The following is an 18,832-nucleotide window of genomic DNA, read 5'->3' as shown; positions in this document are numbered from 1 at the left end:
TCAGCGAGTGAGCGATATATTACCAACAGAGACGGAAATCCAATAAATCTATATCATATCATCCTCGACAAACGGCTCCACTCCAACACATCGGCACCACTAAAACCAACGAGGAGAAAAATAAAACGCGGCTTATGATGTATTAGCAGGAATGTGAGATATACCTACCCTTGTTTTTGTAAGAGTAAGGGTTTGGAGTTGGGAAGCACAGAGCTTGTATGAACCTTCTATTCCATCCTTTTAATCCTCTGATCCTCCCGTCTTCCTAGTCTGAATGAATCCTTCCAATCCACCAACATACTCCACCAATGTAGCCTCCACTAAACCCCACAACCATCACCTATATAATCCCTCCACCCTCTTTCCCCTTCATCCCACACAACATCGATTGATAATCACACAGGGTATAAAAGACAATGTAACAGCGAACAACGACCTGACCCAGCCATCTCATGCAAAAACATCATCTCCTGCCTCCCACCTCGACTGGAGCTGTGGTTCAAGATCAGGATAACGAGGTCAGGAGGGGGAGAGGTGAATACGTGGAGCAGGGTAATTTCTGCTTTGTTGTTGTTTGTTGTTGTTGTTATTATAGAGGGTTTGGCGTTGCTATTACCATGACGTCGTTGTCATTATCGTCTACTTTAATCACACATCTCGTTCTCTCGTCCTGTCATATCTACATCCCATCCCATCCCATTCCATCATGAGCGAGAAAACCAAAAAAGGGTCGAAACCCACCCGAAAAAATATAACGCCGCGCTAATGCTATGCAATGCCATACTCTACCAAAAGAGCAAGCGGTCCCTCATAAAGCAAGACGGGAGGGGAGACGTCAAACAAACAAAAAACAGCAATAAATCAAACCCGGCACCTATTAACCGGCTCAACTCTTCTTCCCACACTTGCCATACTTGTAATCCCACTTACTACTCCAGCGCGGCCACGGCAACAACCAAACCTTGATCGACACCTTGAAGCCCACGAAATTCCTCAACAGGAATAGCAGCGCCGGAACGACGGCGACACCCAGCTGCGTGGAATAACGCACAACCTCCGCCTAGAGAAGTTGCCACTGGGCTGGGAAGATGGCGTAGACGAGGCCAAGGACAAGGGCGAGACAAGATGGAATCGCCACGGACGAGATGGCACCGTTGCTTGCGGGGGCAGCGGGGACCGCACTAGCGGCTGCGTTTTGCAGGCTGGGAGGAGTGGTGGCTGTGGCGGTGGGAGAGAGGGTGAAGACCGTGCTGAAGCCTTTGTCGTCATATCCGGGCGAGACGATGGGTTCAGAGACGGTGGATGAAGCCGAAGCCGTAGGCGAAGCCGGCGGCGGTGAGGAATAAGAATCTTGAGGGAAGGGCTGGAGCAAGGTGAGTTAGCAAACGGGATCTATCGTGATATGGAACAACAAGGAAAAGAGTCTTACTGACAGTGGCTGAGCTGGGTGGAACCACTTTGCCTGTATCGGAAACGGTCCACCCGGCTGGTAGCCCGGGATAGTTGGAGAAGGTGGACTGTGGGGGCTGCGAGGCTGATGGGTTGGGGATCCAGGGGAAGACGCTGGGGCGATCGACATTGGAGGTTTGGCTGGGGGTAAAAGGAATCGGTTGGCCGCTGGCGGTGGCAGTGACTTCAGGCGCGTTTTGGACTGGAGCGTTGCCGCCCGAGAATATGGTACCACCAACGGATCTGATGGAGCCCCAGGTTCCGGATTGATCAGTGTAGACGTATTGGGTGCCTGTGGAGTAGTCCTGGACCTGTAGGGAACGAACCTTCATCGTGTAAGGGCCGTTGGAGTAGTCGGTTGGGCCTCGGGACCACTGGATCGTACCGGGACTGTTGGCTGGGTCCCCTCCACTCCAGGCGCCGAACTTGACCTGCATAGGCGATTGAGGATATTGGTTCTGGGCGTTGGCGGGCTCGAGGGTTCGGACAGTGACGCCATCAATCTGCCAGACAATCTGCTCTGGGGTCCATTCGATAGTGTACTTTTTGAATCCTCTCTGGCTGCCAGGGTCGGCGTGGAAGGCGCCGCGATTGTAGGTTGTCGTTTGACCTTTGCCAAAGTAGTTGGTCTGTACTTGGTCAGGGTCGGCACCGAGCCATTCCCAGTCGATTTCATCCAGGGTGTCGGACTGCAGGACAAAGCTGCTAACTATGCCAGCTCCAGGTGCGGCCTGGACTTCTATGTCGACCTTGCCAAACATGATGTACCACTTGGAAGTGAGTTGAGGCGAGTCGCCCGACTTGGCGACGGTGAAGGAAACGCCATCCGAGTCGTATGTGGGGTTGCCCTGTGGCGTGAAGCTGTCTGAAGGAGACTTCAAGTCAATGTTGACGGTACGGCCAAGGGCAGAGTCAGGTGGGCAGTCGGTTCGCAATGTCGGATTGCAGTTGGACCAGGTTTGTGCAGCGACTGGAGAGAGGAGAGCAGTCGTGGCCATTGCGGCGAGTGCTCTTATTGTTGAGCGCATCTTGTGTGAGTTGTGCTACCGACTGGAATCAAGAGCGTTCGTAGCGGTAGAGGGTCAACGATAGTGCAGTACTTTTTGGTGGTATAAGCTGTCGTTGAGATGTTGCAAAGTGAAATGAATACTGGCAAGTAGCGCGTGAGCAATGTGCAAGTTTGTGTTTTTGTATGAGTGGATAGGTAGGAGGGTATGTGCCTGTGTGTCTGTGTGTCTGTGTGTGTGCGTGTGACAAGTGATTTGAAGAGTGAAATGGGGGGGGGGGGGTGTCAACTCAGCACTTGAGAGGACAAAGAGAGGAATGTGGAATGTGGAGTGAGTGCGTGAGTACGTGAGTGGGTGATGGTGTAATGCAGGTCCGGCAGCCCGCCCATGCAATTGTATTTGTAGCCTCCTCCAGCCATCTCGCGCTGGGACGTACGTGAAGTAGCCGGTGCCATGTCATGGCCAGACGGCCCAGGAGCAATAGCGCGATGTTTGCTAGACGCAGAGTGGATGGTTATTCCAGAGGCTGGTCTGGATACGCGGCCGAGGTGGTTGGGCCCAGCCTCGCGCTAGTCCTCTTTGAGTCCTCACAGCCTACCCACCGAATCCAAGGGCAGCGACAATCTCCAACATGACGCACTCGCACTTCCTGTTGTATTACCCGATATCACTCGATATTGCTCGATATTACTACAGCCAAAAGCTTGATTCTCTTGCATTGCGCGTCTCTGCGTCTATCTTCTACAGAGGGTGAATCGCCAGGGAGTGTCTCTGTATGCCTCGTTCCCACCATTCTGACAACATCCACACCGGTCGAGAGCATTCGGCTCAATACTTTACGGCGCAATCACGCGACTCCATCTTCGCCTTGTTTCGATCAGGCGGTTGTCGAAAAAAGATCTCACCCGGACTATTTTTAGACACCTCACCTACCGGAACTTACTAGTAGGTACGGTACTTGTAGTACGACATCCGGCGGCCCATCGTGCAGCCATCTCGCCAATCACACAGGACCCTGAATGAAATGTGACGCCCCAACTCAGTGCCCGTCTAACCACAAAGACTTTGTCCATGGCCGTTACGAGATCTCACCACCCGAAAAGAGACATCGTTAGACATACAATAGTCTCAGTGCCGTAAACAATTTGCCACGCGCTACACTATCTGAGTGCTGCCGAGGGCTGTCGCATTGTCGTATAGCTGTCCGTCACGTGCGCATGAGAATATTTCGAAATTCAACCTGCACTTGACACATGTGTGAAGACAACACATGGTGAAACTGATCATGGTTTCCTAGCTCTGCCAGTCCCAATATCGTGCTCGTGGCAGATTGTGCAGACTAGAGTACCCATATACTTTATAAAGCCCCTCTGCGTGGCCTACCTTTTCTTCAATTTGCCTAAAATCCCCAAACACCTAGATGTTCGTGACTTGCAAACTGAGCATCAAGCTTCGCATGATCTCATTGCTTCCGCCATTGTCGAGAACCGAACTCTCCACTGTACAAGTATCTCTCAGCATTAAAATATCCATCAGACTTGGGCCATGTCTTCAGTCCAAAAGCATCCAACGAACCTTCTATGAGTATTGTGGCCACCACCATGTTCATGGACCAAAAGACGTCCCGACCATCTCGCCATGACTTTAGTCCACAGCATTATCCCGCTTAGTCATCACCCCATATTTCGATAAAAGAATCATGGACTACAGTTTTGATGTTCTATCCCTGCCTTTATCACGGTATACAAGACATCACGATGCAAGGCGTTAAAAAACTTGCTAAACTTAAATGCTTGGAAAGAAGTACATGTCTCTCTTGACATAGGCGCTCGTAGCTTGGCACAAAGGCTATGAAGAATATATTCAATGAATTTGATAAGGAGAATACATACGACCATAGGACACTGAAAACTAGGCTTCCCGTCCGCTCAGCCATATATAAGCAGTGTACCGGCGGATTAGTAGTTAGGTGGGTGACCACTAGCGAATCCCCGCTGTTGTATGTTTTTGTTTTTTTTTGCTTCATGCTCGTACTCAAACACCCCAAAGTCTCGGTACAAATCATTCACACCGATGTGCAACGCAGAGACACGTGGATAGTCTTGGTGGGACTGTCCTGCAACCCTTTCTCGCTAGTCTAATACCTTTGCAGACATGCACCACGCCTATAAGGTATTAATTAAAGATTTTTGAGAAACAAGTAAATACACCAGAGATCAAGGAGCGGACGCGTTAGTATTCGGCCTTAGCTTAGCCGCACAAGACTTTAATCAAAGGTTAGAATTAAGATATTCATGTGTGCTTTTGCCCCTTAGGATAGTTATACTATCCTCTCAAAAGTGGCCATTCCTCAACAAATGTCTGCCTTCCAGAATGTCCTTTCCTGTTGCTCTTGGAAACAACCACAGGATATAACAAACAGCTGACATAGCTAAGCAAGTGGCCCCAAAGTCCAGTTATTTAAACTTTTATCAGCCACCATAACTAGTAAGAATGGTGGTTGGATACGATATATATATTGTTTCTTCATCCTTTTGATCCTATTGCCCTTCACTCACTTTACCTAGAGTCTTAAAAGCCGTATACTAATCAGGCGACGATCTCAATCAACGATAATTCCAATCGATGAAAGCCTTTTTTACAAAACATATCAAAACATTGGTTCGATAAATTCGTGTCTCAGAGTTCATCAGAAGAACACTGTATATATATAAACCGCCTTGATCAATCTCCACACGTTCATCACCGTCCTTCGAACACTCTTCCGCGTCTACAGCGGAATTATGTCAAAGATTTGGAGATACCTCTTGATGAAACGGCTCTCCCTTTCCAAGGGAGAAAATAGAAAGTGCATGCTTTTTGCTGCGCGCTGGAAGAGGTAGCTTGTGTTATGTATCATGTGTTGTGTATAAAAAACCTCTTTGCCCACCAGGCTCAGACTGCTTACCTTCCTAATTCATCTGCGGATATCAAAGGATGTTGATGAGGAAGGACATGTGGCCGCTCTCATCTTGGTTCTTCAATAATTACACGCCATGAAAGTGTGCTCTGGTCACGTTTTCACAGGAGTAACTGGAACGCGTTATGGTGGACTTTGTTGTGAGTGTGTAGATCGTTGCTGTAAATAGATACACTGTCGGATAATGACGAGGGCGTGATCTGTCGAGATAATATCCATGTTTTGGAAGCCAAGTATTAGGGCAGCGAAAAGTGACATGTGCAAATCCATGTCTCAAACTGCAACCTTATTTGCACACCGACATAGTTGAGAGAGCGTAGAATTTGGTGCCGCGTTTACGAGTGACGGGGTTTGAGAATAATCTCAGACAGAGAAAGAATGTTGGTTATTTACTTTTCAAGAGGGGAAGCAGGGAAGGCTTTTGGGTGAGCAAGGTATACTAGGAAGGCCGCTTGAGTGAAGTATTATGCCTTCGTCTAAGGGTATGATGTAACTTTTTGGCTGGGAGCAAGCACCAATATTTATGCGTCTAAACATGGGACAAGGTGAGACACTGTTTGGGCATCTTTCGGTACACGATATGTGTAATGGATGTCTCCGGTTGATCCGCCGCATAGCGTAAGAATGTCCGCTGTGTTAAGTTTAAAGTCAGATGTGTAGGCAGGGCTAAAATATAGCCAGCCGCATACTCGTCAAAACCCAAATCACACTTCTGCATTCAAGCCTTATGCATGCCCTGAGGCTCGTCCACACGTGCAATTGCTTGTCCATTCTTCTCCTTGCACCACAACACTGTAGATACGAGGACATGGGTCGATATTCTCTCGCCCTGATGTTCGTATGCCCAAGCCAAAGAACTTCTTGATTCGCTTTGCTCATTTTACTCTCCTTTGCATTTTTCCAAGAGCGTTGGCCTCTTCTTAACCTGGTGTGATTACAAGGACACCCCGATCCTTTCTGGTTCGTGTCTCATTTGTATTGTGCAATCCTTTTTGGAAGACGACCAAAATCCAATGTATGCTCTGTCGATTTGACAGAAATGAGCATGGCCTAAGACAAAATAGAAAACTGGGAAGGGACATGGCAGTTGAGGTCTTGCTCATGTAGAGTGCATAATCAAGAGAGTGGCCAGTGGTTTGTTTAATATTGTCGTCCGATGGTGAGCGGCGTGCTTAATTGGAGCGTGTACCGGTAGCTTCGCAATTTCTTTGTTGTTGTTGGTACATCACATGGACGCGAAACATTACCATTGCTGACTTGTTTCTTGTGAAGTCAAAGATGTCTACATGCTAGGTAGAATCAGGCTACAGTCACTGAGGTATGGAGCCTTCAATCCCAGCTCTGATCGTCTGACAGATGAGAGTTGATTGGGTTAAGTCGGACGGAGCGATACCACCGACCACCAAATGATCTAGTCAAACAAGTCACAACGTCCACTTCCATGCGCACAGTCTGGGTTCCATCATATACCAGCATCCAGCCCTGCAACAGTAAAAGAAGTACTCTCAGTGATGTCACTGCCATGTGATAAGCCGGCGAAAGTATCTTGGTTGGCCGACATCACCAACCCCAAAGCGGACTCGGCACGTGAGCAGCCTCAACCCCTCGAGCCGCCAAATCCATCTCCCGATGCCGACCAAAGTACCGAACCAACGCCAAACGAAAGAAATCTATCTCCAACTCCCCGCAAAAACCCCACATCCAAACCTCCACAGTGTCCAAACGTGGAGTCTCGCCGCATAAGAGCCAGCCACTGGTGGCAGCTCCGTTTCATCGAGTGCCTCCTGCCCACAATGTCTTGGAATAATTGCTGGAAGTATGAAAGATGTGGCAATTGTGAAGTCCCTCTTCGAGCGTCAAAGAGGGGTTACTGGAGGAGATCTTCGTTGACGTGATTGCCCTCAGTCATGACGCGCTGTTACTGAGGCTACAGTTGCTATAATATCTGCCATAGTGAAAAGCTGACAGAAGCTGACTCAAGTAAGCCAAACCAACACCAAGATAAGTTAGGTCCATGTGTCCGGTTGCTAGCGGAAACAACCCCACTACAACGCGCTGAGAATGGGGTACCTGGCGTGGACTGCACATGATGTGGTGTCTGAATGACCAGGTTGCCCCTCGGATCGAGGTCTGTGTTGGTATAGAATTGTCCCTGTGTTGAATCGCTTGAATAGCTTCTCGTTTCTAATTCCTACCTCCTTTGGCAGTGCAAATATCTGGAACAAAGAACAGCATAAACTGAAGTGGAAATACTCATAACCCACACATTCACTGCCATCGAACATCATTCGAATCGACTGACTCTCCGACCGCCGACCCCCTCCACCCAAGTCAAGATACCCACCACGACAATGGCATACCCCAACCCAACCACCGCCATCCTCAGCCATGCCCCCCAAAACGGTTCTGTCCAATGGCGTAAAACCTCGGTTAACATCCGCGACCCGCTGGAAGACGAAGTCCTTGTCCGCATCGTCGCCTCCGGCATCTGCCACACCGACGTCGTGCTCTCACTCACTCCCCCAGACGCCCCAGGCTTCTCCCCATACCCCAAAGTCGTCGGCCACGAGGGCGCCGGAATAGTAGAAAAAGTAGGATCAGGAATCACGCACACGAAACCCGGGGACAAGGTGCTCTTGTCCTTTGACTACTGCGGCCAGGCCTCGTGCAGGGGTTGTGCAGAGGAAACGCCAGGGTATTGCAGCGAATTCCACGGCCGGAATCTTTTTAGTGCGCCGGATGTGTATCGGACTGAGGGTGGGGATGATGCTGTGAGCGGGTTGTTTTTTGGGCAGAGTAGCTTTTCGCAGCTTGCCATTGCAAAGGGCTCGAGTACGTTGAATGTAGAGGGGTTAGTTAAGGATGTGGAGGAGTTGAGATTGTTTGCACCAATGGGGTGTGGGTATCAGACCGGTGCTGGTGCGGTGACGGAATTGGCTGATGTGAAGAGTGGTGATGCTGTTGCTGTAAGTCCTCTATGCATCCTTAAGAAAAGAAGGCAAGAGAGGGACGCATTTCCCAGGCCAACTTCACCCATTGAAAAAAACAAAAGAATCAACAAGAAAACAGCAAAACCCCCCACAAACCCACTAACATCCCCTCCCCCAGATCTTCGGTCTAGGCGGCGTAGGCATGTCCGCCCTCCTCGCCGCCAAAATACGCAACGCCCACACGATCATCGCCGTAGACCGCATCCCCTCACGCCTCTCCCTCGCCCTCGAACTCGGTGCCACTCACGTCATCGACACCTCTACCCTCCCCTCGCTCACAAACGACCTCGTCGCCGCCATCCGCGCCATTGCACCGGGTGGCACAAACGCAACATTTGACACCACGGGCGTCAAGCCGATCATCGATGCTGGGTGTCAGGCGTTGGGGGCAAAGGGGCAAATGGTGTTGATTGGTATTGTAGAGGGGGGCATGAATATAGATTTGGGGAGTTTGATGAGTGTGAGTTTTGTTCTTTCTTTTCCCTGTTCGGATTTTGTATCCAGGGGAGTATGTCTATGTGCTTTGTGGATAGCACCAACGTCGCACTCACTATATACTCAAAGTCCCCTTCGCTCCCAAAAAAATCTCCAATTCCAATCTAACAACACCCCTCCAGTTCGGCCACAACATCCGCGGCTGCGTCGAAGGCAACGCCCAACCAAACAAGGTACGCCACTCCAACATCCCTCTCCACCCCCTTCAAAACCCCCCACTAACCTCATATTTCAACATAGTTTGTCCCTAAAATGATCGAATGGTACCGCCAAGGCAAATTGTACGTCTCCCTCCACACAACAGCTAAACGCGATTCAAAACATAAACTAATGCTTATCCCATAGCCCGATTGAAAAACTGACGAAAATTTATTCTGTGAGTGTGAAGTCTCTTCCTCCTCTCATCTTCCTATTTCTCTTACCTGATCCCTCTCTCTCCCTATGCCCCAAACTAACATCGCAAACCCAGTCCGACGACTACACGACAGCGCTCAAGGAAACGCATTCTGGGGAGACGATCAAGGCGATTTTGGTCTGGTGATTGTGATTTTGGGCTGGGAGGATGGGTGTCTGTTGTGTGGGTGTTGTGTGGGACCAAGGGGTTTTTTAAGAGGGAAGGAGATGGAAGAGGAGGGGAGGGTGAGGGAATGGGGGTTGAAGTGGGGTGTGAAAGGGGGAGGGCAAGATGTATACACCAGACCCATTCAGGACAAGTAATGAAATTATGAATTGTTATTCGGTTGGGCGTTGGAGTAATGTTTTGATTTGTTGGTTGGGTGGGTGGGGTTGTTTGGTGTGGAGTGGAAAGGAGGCAAAGGAGGCAAAAGAGGGAGAAAAGCCACGGAGAGTTGAGGGCCAGGTTAAAATTATTTTCAGATGTAACGTCTTACCATAAAGGCAAAGTAACATAACATCTACTTCAATAAAAGCACCACACGCTCCATTTCATCCATCACACCTACCTTCCACCATCCCCTGTTCCCTACCTCCCCGCCCTAAACCGCCTCAACACCTCCCTCTCCTCCTCATTCCGCGCCACCCCCTCATCCAGCAGCACCTCATGTTTCCACGCCTTCGCCCCAGCCCCATAATCCGCGCTAACCTGGCCGTCACCCTTGATCACCCACTTATATATCGTCAAACCCTCCAAGCCCACAGGACCCCTGCTATGAATTTTGTTCGTGCTGATGCCGACCTCGGTGCCGAAGCCGTAGCGCTGGCCGTCGGCCATGCGGGTCGACGTGTTCCAGTAGACGCTGCTGCTGTCGACGGCGGCGAGGAAGGATTCAGCGGTTGGGGCGTCAAGGGTGAGGATGGCGTCTGTGTGGTGGGAGCCGTGGGAGTTGATGTGTTGGATTGCGTGGGAGACGTCTGGGACTGTTTTGAGGGCGAGGATGAGGTCGAGGAATTCGGTGCTGTAGTCTTTTGGTTCTGCGGGTTGGAGGAGGACGGCGGAGTGGGCATCTAGGGTTTGGGAGAGGGCCGCGAGCGAGGCGGGGTCGCAGCGGAGAGAGACGCCTTTCTTGAGGAGGGCGTCTGCGATGGTGGGGAGGGTGGCTGTGAGTGCGGATTCTTCGACGAGGAGTTGCTCGAGGGCGTTGCAGCCAGCTGGGTAACTTGTCTTTGCGTCGAGGATGATGCGTGTGGCTTTGTCGGCAGGGTAGTCTGCGCAGAGATATGTTGAGCAGATTCCGTCCGCATGGCCGAGAACAGGAATGGTGGTGCTGTCTTTTACATAACGGACGAGTTTATTGCCTCCTCTTGGAATGCACAGGTCAATGTATGTATCCTGTTTCAACAAATCGGCAATAACGTCGTGTGTCTGGACAAGCTGCAGGCAATCACTCGGCACTGCTGTACCTGCCAGTGCTTTTGAGATGAGGGAAGCTATGGCCGCGAAACTGTGACTGGACTCTCGTCCTCCCTTAAGAATGGCAGCATTTCCGGATTTGATCGCAAGAGCACTGATGTTGGCAATGACTTCTGGACGGGCTTCGAAGATGATCAAAAGTACCCCAATCGGACACGTGATCCTGCTCAAGAGTAGGCCATCGTCCAGTAGCGTGCGTGAAACCGTCTTGTTGATGGGATCCTCGAGGTCTCGCACATCCAGAATGCCTTGCAGCATGTCTTCATATTTTCCAGGTTTCGACAGGTCCAATCTCTTCACCAAACTTGCGCTCAGCGTTCCCCCTGCGGCTGCTTTGTTGGCAGATTCCAAATCCTTCACATTGGCTGCCAATACCTCCTCTTTTCCTGCAGCAAGTGCTGCGTGGATAGCCGTCAAAGATGCATTACGCTCTTCGGTCGATAAGATGGCAAGTTTTCGTGATCCCAATCGGGCAGCTTGTGCCACTTCAAGCGGCGTTGCATTTGTTAGAGACATGATGTTATAGAGTTGGAACTTATTATGACTTGTCGCTCCGAAGTCGCGGGGTTTGACAATGTTCGTGAAGGGAAAGCATACTAATCGAATTCGGCTAGTCGTACGCCCTTCGCTCTGCTACCCAAGCCATCACCTTCACAGTGGCCAACGCATTACCGTCTCACAATTGGCTATATACAATCTCTAGTCGTGAATCAACACTGCTCCCCTCCCGCTTCCAAAGGGATACCTGCATCCGTTGGCGTAGTACATGTTACGCCAATCACAACGGAAGATTGTCGCCTGTGATCTCAACATAGCAACAGTCCTGCTCTGGGACCAAGACCATTCACAAAGACGACTTGGACACGACATATTCTAGTAATATATATGTCTATATTGCGATAACTATATCGACATCCCAAAAGGGCCAGACAAATGCATCTATCTACCCATAGCAGCCGAGGTACAGCAGCCGTCAAGACTCCCCATTCGTATGCATCCAATCCAGATCATATAAATCGTTCCGTGGTATCCAGTCATATCTACTACCCGTTCGGGTATCCTCTTCCTGAACAGTCGAGCGCTTACTCGACGCCCTTGTTTCTCAGAGCGAGGGAAGCCTCGGCAAAGATCTGAGCACCGTCTTTGAGACGACGCTCCTCATTCTTGCGACCGTTCACAAAGTCGGGGTAATTGAGAGTGAGCTCGACGGCACCGTTGACGATGTTGTCTACAGCTTCCACGCCCAACATGAACGAGTGGTCTTGGTTGCCGACTTCGTAGCGCCAGGATCCGAAGCGACCACGAGACCAAATATCCTGAGCCTGGAGAGCTGGCAGGAGCTTCGTCAGGACACCCTCTCGCTCCAACGAGGGAGTGGGGTATCCGTGGTCGAAGCGGCGGTGGTAGGTTGAGACAATCTCGTCGTCGGACTTGATCATCTCTGTGTTGATGAGACCTTGAATGCAGTCCCTCAGCAGGTTCTTATTATCGACAGGCTTCATGCTAGACTCGGAGACCTCCAACATGATGGACCAGTAAGGGCCCTCCTTTGGCTCAGTCGAGCTGGGCTTGGAGCCATCTGCGAGCTGCTGTGTAGGAAGCTTCGCATCCTTTTGGGGCTGGTTGTATGGCGAGTAGTTGGAGAAGATGGTTGCACGGTAGAATGGGCAGTCATCTTCGGGGAAGTAGAGCCAGCACTTATCGCCAATGCGTTCTGGTCGCTCGCCTCGGATACCAACGCCGATGACGTGTGTGCTCGAGTAGAAGAGATCCTTGCTGAGATTGATCAGCTCCTTGTCGCCCATGGACTCGACGAGCGCATCGACAGCCATGGTGTTGACCAGCTTCTTGTAGTTGACCACGGTGCCGTCTTTGAGGTGAACCTTGTGTCCGCTCGCATCGACCTTGGTGACTGTGCCGCTCTCGCCATATCGCTTCCTCGAGTCTGGCAGAGTGTTGGAGACGGCGATCCAGATGCCACCAGTGCCGTCCCTTGCGGGGAAGCGGAAGGTGGCATTTGGCCCCCAGTTTCCTGCGGTCTTGTTGTAGATGATGTTGTTGATGACACCCTTGACGTTGGGTGCAGCTACACGCTCTCCAAGCCACTGGCACTGCATCTTAGTGGTAGGCACAGCCCAGACCTTGAAGTTGTAGGGCCTCATGAAGAGGTCGGCGATCCCGACACCCATCTGTCGCAAGATCCACTCATCAAAGTCCTTTGGCTTTGTGTTGGCCACGCGGGCCTCGAGTGCAGCGTCAATCAAGCCATCGACGCATTTGGCCTGATCGTCCTTGCCCAACATGGACAGGTTGTTCTGGAAGGGGTAAGGAACCCATTGGCGCTTGCAGCGGACGTAGGAAATGCGCTGGTGGGTGAACCAGTCGTCCTCGCTGGGGAGGGCCTCGTCGATGCAGTCATCGAAGTATTTGTAGTGGGAGAAAATGACATGGCCACCGACATCGTATAGCTGAAGATGGGTCAGACAGGTGGAGCGGCCAATTGGCCAGGAGGAAACTTACAAAGCCTTCTGGAGTCTTGTCTGTCGAGGCCAGCCCACCGGGGATCTCGTTTGAGTCTACAATGAGCCATGAGGGGCCATTCTGGGAGACGAGTTAGTTACCAAGAACTTGTGTAACGGGAGGTCGAATGAAAAAAGGGGTCCTACAATCTGATTGAGGCGTTTTGCAGCACCCAGGCCAGTTGGCCCAGCACCGATGACGAGGACGTCGACATGGCTTCACCCAAGGTCAGCTCGAGCGTGGTGGGAGGGAATTGCGGTCAGGGCGGTGAAAGCGTACATTTCTTGCTTGGCGGATCCCATCTTTCCTTGCAGCAGTTCTTGGAAACTAGGAACTTTCTTTAGTGTTTGGCGGGCAAGATTCAACATGTAAAGGCGAGAGGCGAGCAGAGGCTAGAAAACTTTGCGGCAGAGCAGAGCAGAGCAGAGCAGAGCAGAGCAGAGCAGAGCAGAGCAGAGCAGAGCAGAGCAGAGCAGAGAGCTGCCGGTGGCCAACAGACAGTCGATGGGGGCAGCGGTACAGCGTAGAATTATAGCGGGCGGCGAATGAACAGGCCAAGAGAGGCAAGCGCGCCAAGCGACAGATCAGGGCAGGGCCGGGGCAGGGCAAGGGTTTGTTCACCTACTGTATGCTATCTAGCCGAGATGGTGTGCAGCCAATGCTTTTTGCTGGCGACGGGCAGAGAAGAAGGGGCAGAGAAGAAGGGGCAGAGAAGAAGGGGCAGAGAAGAAAGGGCAGAGAAGAAAGGGCAGAAGAGAAGGAGAGAAGTCAGAGAGAGGGAGAGAGAAGGAGAAAGAGAGAGGCGCTTTTTGGATGCACGGTGCAGAAACAGGTGACAGGCTTCGGAGGATCAGGCAGTGCGTAGAGTAGATGATGCTACACACGATATGTGTTGTTGTTGTGGTGGTGGGTAGGTAGGTAGTAAGTACATACACATGTACAGGTAGACCGGTGTCAAGGGGGAGAAACAAACTGGTGGGGACGCCAATTTTGATTTTTTTGCTTCCGTGTCCAGTACCCATACTAGGTAGGCATGTAGGATGCGCAATGTAGTAGTGTGTATGAGGAAGATGAGCTGCTCGTGCCAGCATGGGTGTGCTGATTGGCTGCCTGCGCCGTGACGACAACACTGGAGGGGGTGAATGTTGACTCTTCCAGTGTGTCATGGGCTAATCCACGTATTACGCACGCGTAACCCTGGCGCGCAATTGTTTCTTCTCCAGCAGTGAGCACGCACATGGTAGGACAGTACCTACATAGCACATGCATGGCATTGTACGCTTCACGGTAACGGTACCTGATGACGCAGGCAGTCTCTTGAAGAGAGGTCCATCCTACTCTAGCTCTGGCTATGGACACACCATGTCGGTACTATGGTAGTATCCAAGTACACACTCTCCTTCGACACCACAGAGTCACAGACAGGGCAGGATGCATAAACCCATATAGCCAACGATGCCTTGTGCATAGCATATATACTACTACCACATACCACATCCACGTCAGCACATGGTGGGTATGTGGGTAGGTATGCATGTGTGTAAATGTGTATCTAGGTAGCTAAGAGTACTATCTGCCGTGGCAATGATTGCCCCGTCTCTAGCTAATGTGCAATGTACATCACCATCTCTCCATCCTATCACGTCATTTTACTCATATGAAGGCACTGTGGATTCGGTGGGTAGGCCTGTCGCACACATAGTAGATGAGCCAGTGCAGTCTGGGGAATGAATCGCTGCACATGAAACAAACGCCATTTCAGGGAGGTGAGGCACACTGTCTTTCCACAAGCGCAGGCAAGAATGGCGGGCGGATGCTTGCGCGTCGCTCGCAAATCTCTTACCGTCTTGTTTCACCTGGACAGTTTCCCGGATCATCTTCATGTGGGAACGGCTAGGTTTGGCGTCGTGGGCTCCACTGCTATCTTATGCCTCTCAGCCATTCCGCTCCGCCCTTCTCCATCCAGCCCATCCCCCCCCCCCTAGTCCCCTCCCCTAGTCCCCTACTACCCCAATTCTAGCGCAAATTACTCGTGCTCTTTTACCAGCCCTCCCAACAAACTTCTCTGCGCCCTCATTCATCTCGAATCACACGATTCACCTCTTGCTTGTGTGCGCCGACACAGCTCTTCATTGTTGCTTCGTGTTCCTTCCTCTTTTGCCCTGCCCAAGCGAGACGGTTTCATCCGCTCTTAATCATCCCTCACCCGGCACCACTTGTGCGACAAACCCCCCCCCCCCCCCATTTGACCACCTCGCCTCCTTCTCCGTCTTTGCCCACCACCCGCTGCGTCACCACCACAACCATCACAACCACCACGACCACGCGCGCCCTTCTCTTCTTCCCACGCCCTGCCAGAGTCGCTCGTTGATTACCGCACGTCGCCATGTCCGACGAAAAGGTCAGGTCCTCGGTGGACGCTGCTCGCGACCCTGCCCAGCCCGTACTACCAACCGTGAACCCTGAGGCGCAGAAGTCTGCGCCAGAGTCAGCCTCCTTCCACCCTGCTGTCTACATCGCGTACGTAGAACCCCGCCAACGGCGACAACTTGTGCGAGAAGCAATGAAGTAGCTAAGACGTCCGCAGAACATGGATCTCTCTCAGTTCCAGCACCATCGTTTTCAACAAGTACATCCTCGACACGGCCAAATTCCGTACGTGGTCACTCCAACAAACAACATTCCCCCTCCCTCGCTCACAATCACCTCTGACATGGCTTCTCTACAGAATTCCCAATCTTCCTCACAACATGGCATCTCGTTTTCGCAACCGTCATGACCCAGATCCTCGCCCGCTTCACTACGATCCTTGACTCGAGAAAGAAGGTGCCCATGACGGGCCGTGTCTACCTGCGCGCCATTGTGCCCATTGGCCTGTTCTTCAGCGCCAGTCTGATCTGCGGTAACCAGGCCTACCTCTACCTCAGTGTCGCTTTCATTCAGATGCTCAAGGTAGGTCATAGAATGCTGGGAGACGTGGAACTCGATAGTAACATTACTAGGCTACGACCCCCGTTGCGGTTCTCCTCGCTACGTGGGGCCTCGGTGTCTCCCCGGTCAACATGAAGACTCTCGGCAATGTTTCTTTCATCGTCATCGGTGTCGTCATTGCTTCGCTCGGTGAAATTAAATTCGTAATGATCGGCTTCATGTTCCAAGTCGCCGGTATTGTCTTCGAGGCTGTTCGTCTCGTCATGGTCCAGCGTCTGCTTAGCGGCTCCGACTTTAAGATGGACCCGCTCGTTTCGCTCTACTACTATGCCCCGGCCTGTGCCATCATCAACGGCTGCGTCCTTATGATTACGGAGCTGCCAAGAATGTCCATGGTCGACATTGATCGCGTTGGTATGACTACGCTCGTTGCCAATGCTAGTGTCGCTTTCTTGCTCAACGTTTCGGTCGTTTTCCTGGTACGTCTTTGTCCGTGCAATCGTTGAACCTTTGCTAACGCCACGTAGATTGGCAAGACTTCATCCCTCGTCCTTACCCTCTCTGGTGTACTGAAGGACATTCTCCTTGTCTTCGCCTCCATGTTCCTCTTCAAGGACCCTGTCTCGCTGCTCCAGGCATTCGGCTACAGTATCGCGCTCGGTGGTCTCATCTACTACAAGCTCGGTGGAGAGAAGCTCAAGGAATACCTTGGACAGGGCAGTATGAAGTGGCAGGAGCTTGGCCACACCAGGCCTGTGCTCCGTAAGTTGATGATCTTCACCGCAGTCATCATCTCCGTGTTCATGGTTTTGGGCTCTCTTGGACCCCGCTATGCCCCCGAGCAGACTGGAAGGGTCTACGACGGTATTGGCAAGATTATTGGTGAAAAGGGCAACTGAGCGATGCATCGAGTTCTGGGCAGTAGACTTGTGCTGTAAAAGGCCAGCGAAATCAGCACCAGCCTAGGTGATTTTTTACGAGGCAGTCTCGTGTTTTCTACTTCTTTGTTGTCTTGTATCATTTTTTTTCAAGCGGCTTGGGGTGGATGGTCACTAGGGTTTGTTCGCATAGATAGGTGGGCTCTTTTATGCCCGGGCGTTTTCTTCAAGACCAAGCGATTTGGGAATGTCTTGGATTTGTTTCGATAGCATGTCTAGGGAGTAACGACGGGGGTATGATTATAGTACACGTTGAGCCATATATAGATGCCGCGGTTGGCTCGAGGCCACGCACTGGTATATATACTATCTATTATGTACCTCTTAGCCAGTAACAGTAGACTGTAAGCGCATCCAGTTTTTGACACCATCTTATTTAGATGATAGAGTTCGTGTCTCGCAATTATGCGAACGGTGGCTATGTGCAAGGTTCAAGAGCCTAAACTTCATGCATAATTGGTTCCAAGCTTCGCAAAACACCAATTCTATTGATATTCTATATTGTCCCCACATGGGATTGGATTGGTGGTGCTCCAGAACGGGACTAACGCAGCCCTAACCACTTCGAGCGCTAGCTCACACTTGCTTAGCGAACGTCCAAATTCCTTTCTCAGACTGCGAACTTCGACCTCCCAGACTCGTTACTAACCCACAGCACCCGTCGCCGCTCAAAATCAGTCAAAATGGGTATCGATCTCGACAAGCACCATGTTCGAGACGGGCACCGCAGTACGTGAAACCCCGTCGAGTCGGCGCAGCAATGCGCTGGCGACTGCAGTCTTCTAGACGCAACATGAACCTTGAAGAGCGAGAGGATTGACCAAGTATACAGAGGTAGCCAAGTCCACCAACCCCTACGTCAAGCTGTTGGTGCGTCTGTACAAGTTTTTGGCTCGTAAGTCACGCCCACTCATGAGTGCGCCATTGTGTGAAAGCTGACCGCCGACAGGCCGTACCGATGCCCCCTTCAACAAGACCGTTCTGCGACGTCTCATGATGTCCAAGATCAACCGCCCTCGTAAGCCAACCGACTAGGCAAAAACACCAATCGAGTGACTAACTCTGCTACAGCCGTCAGCCTGTCCCGCATCATCGCGACTGCTGCCAACAAGGGATCCGCCAAGGCACACGAGGGCAAGACGATCGTCATTGTATGCGACATCCCGAGCAAGATGAACTACAGAAAGCCCTGCTAACACATGAGATTAGGTCGGCACCGTTACCGACGACAACCGTCTTCTCGAGCTCCCCAAGCTCTCCATTGCCGCTCTCCGCTTCACTGCCTCTGCTCGCGCACGCATCCTGAAGGCCGGCGGTGAGACCCTCACCATCGATGAGGTTGCCACTCGCTTCCCCACCGGATCCAACACCCTCCTCCTCCGTGGCCCCAAGAACGCCCGTGAGGCCGTCAAGCACTTCGGCTTTGGACCCCACTCCAACAAGAAGCCATACGTCGAGAGCAAGGGCCGCAAATTTGAGCGCGCTCGTGGACGCAGAAGGTCGCGTGGTTTCAAGGTGTAAGCGTGTGCTGCAAAAGGCGCAGTCGCTGTTTCTTTGGGTTGTCGGCGTGGTCATGGTCATGGGAATTTACTTACGAAGCGTGCATCATGACTGGCACGGGCTTATCAAGGGTCTGCAAAAGGATACTCAGTATGCAATTATGCAATGGAAGC

The 18,832-nt window shown here is 51.5% G+C and overlaps 6 protein-coding genes across 6 annotated transcripts; 3 read left to right on the top strand and 3 right to left on the bottom strand.

Moving 5' to 3' along the window:
* Positions 1-1,060: 1,060 nt before the first annotated feature.
* Positions 1,061-2,477, bottom strand: IAQ61_004698 (uncharacterized protein; the record flags this gene model as incomplete). The annotated part of the gene is made up of 2 exons (XM_003839304.2): positions 1,061-1,363; positions 1,434-2,477. The coding sequence occupies 2 exons, from the start codon at positions 2,475-2,477 to the stop codon at positions 1,061-1,063; spliced, it is 1,347 nt and encodes a 448-aa protein (XP_003839352.2).
* Positions 2,478-6,723: 4,246 nt separating this feature from the next.
* Positions 6,724-9,691, top strand: IAQ61_004697 (uncharacterized protein). Its single transcript, XM_066096458.1, has 7 exons — positions 6,724-7,553; positions 7,623-8,381; positions 8,524-8,865; positions 9,023-9,073; positions 9,141-9,181; positions 9,246-9,276; positions 9,370-9,691. The coding sequence occupies exons 2-7, from the start codon at positions 7,767-7,769 to the stop codon at positions 9,439-9,441; spliced, it is 1,152 nt and encodes a 383-aa protein (XP_065953776.1). The 5' UTR covers positions 6,724-7,553; positions 7,623-7,766; the 3' UTR covers positions 9,442-9,691.
* Positions 9,692-9,882: 191 nt separating this feature from the next.
* Positions 9,883-11,286, bottom strand: IAQ61_004696 (uncharacterized protein; the record flags this gene model as incomplete). The annotated part of the gene is made up of 1 exon (XM_003839299.2): positions 9,883-11,286. One exon carries the CDS (start codon positions 11,284-11,286, stop codon positions 9,883-9,885), a length of 1,404 nt encoding a protein of 467 aa, XP_003839347.2.
* Positions 11,287-11,852: 566 nt separating this feature from the next.
* IAQ61_004695 (uncharacterized protein) lies at positions 11,853-14,227 on the bottom strand (the record flags this gene model as incomplete). The annotated part of the gene is made up of 6 exons (XM_003839298.2): positions 11,853-13,238; positions 13,291-13,371; positions 13,437-13,506; positions 13,570-13,617; positions 13,916-13,925; positions 14,224-14,227. The coding sequence occupies 6 exons, from the start codon at positions 14,225-14,227 to the stop codon at positions 11,853-11,855; spliced, it is 1,599 nt and encodes a 532-aa protein (XP_003839346.2).
* Positions 14,228-15,274: 1,047 nt separating this feature from the next.
* On the top strand, positions 15,275-17,523 carry IAQ61_004694 (uncharacterized protein). Its single transcript, XM_066096457.1, has 5 exons — positions 15,275-15,810; positions 15,878-15,945; positions 16,019-16,242; positions 16,293-16,700; positions 16,749-17,523. Exons 1-5 carry the CDS (start codon positions 15,677-15,679, stop codon positions 17,118-17,120), a joined length of 1,206 nt encoding a protein of 401 aa, XP_065953775.1. The 5' UTR covers positions 15,275-15,676; the 3' UTR covers positions 17,121-17,523.
* Positions 17,524-17,842: 319 nt separating this feature from the next.
* IAQ61_004693 (60S ribosomal protein eL18) lies at positions 17,843-18,680 on the top strand (the record flags this gene model as incomplete). Its single annotated transcript, XM_003839294.1, has 5 exons — positions 17,843-17,888; positions 17,992-18,054; positions 18,109-18,177; positions 18,231-18,310; positions 18,369-18,680. 5 exons carry the CDS (start codon positions 17,843-17,845, stop codon positions 18,678-18,680), a joined length of 570 nt encoding a protein of 189 aa, XP_003839342.1.
* Between the last annotated feature and the right edge of the window lie 152 nt (positions 18,681-18,832).

Source organism: Plenodomus lingam, assembly GCF_022343315.1.
Source record: "Plenodomus lingam strain CAN1 chromosome Unknown contig_19, whole genome shotgun sequence".
Taxonomy (NCBI): Eukaryota; Fungi; Ascomycota; class Dothideomycetes; order Pleosporales; family Leptosphaeriaceae; genus Plenodomus; species Plenodomus lingam.
The sequence above is the reverse complement of the archived record's forward strand: the minus strand, read 5'-3'. Positions and strand labels throughout refer to the sequence as shown.

What these genes read in the sequence shown, in the direction of transcription:
- IAQ61_004694 (XM_066096457.1), top strand. Translation starts at nt 15,677, where the DNA reads ATGTCCGACGAAAAGGTCAGGTCCTCGGTGGACGCTGCTCGCGACCCT. An exon ending in CCTCGACACGGCCAAATTCC is followed by an intron (nt 15,946 to 16,018) that starts GTACGTGGTCAC and finishes GCTTCTCTACAG; the next exon opens with AATTCCCAATCTTCCTCACA. An exon ending in ACGTTTCGGTCGTTTTCCTG is followed by an intron (nt 16,701 to 16,748) that starts GTACGTCTTTGT and finishes AACGCCACGTAG; the next exon opens with ATTGGCAAGACTTCATCCCT.
- IAQ61_004697 (XM_066096458.1), top strand. Translation starts at nt 7,767, where the DNA reads ATGGCATACCCCAACCCAACCACCGCCATCCTCAGCCATGCCCCCCAA. An exon ending in ATTTGGGGAGTTTGATGAGT is followed by an intron (nt 8,866 to 9,022) that starts GTGAGTTTTGTT and finishes ACACCCCTCCAG; the next exon opens with TTCGGCCACAACATCCGCGG. An exon ending in AACTGACGAAAATTTATTCT is followed by an intron (nt 9,277 to 9,369) that starts GTGAGTGTGAAG and finishes TCGCAAACCCAG; the next exon opens with TCCGACGACTACACGACAGC.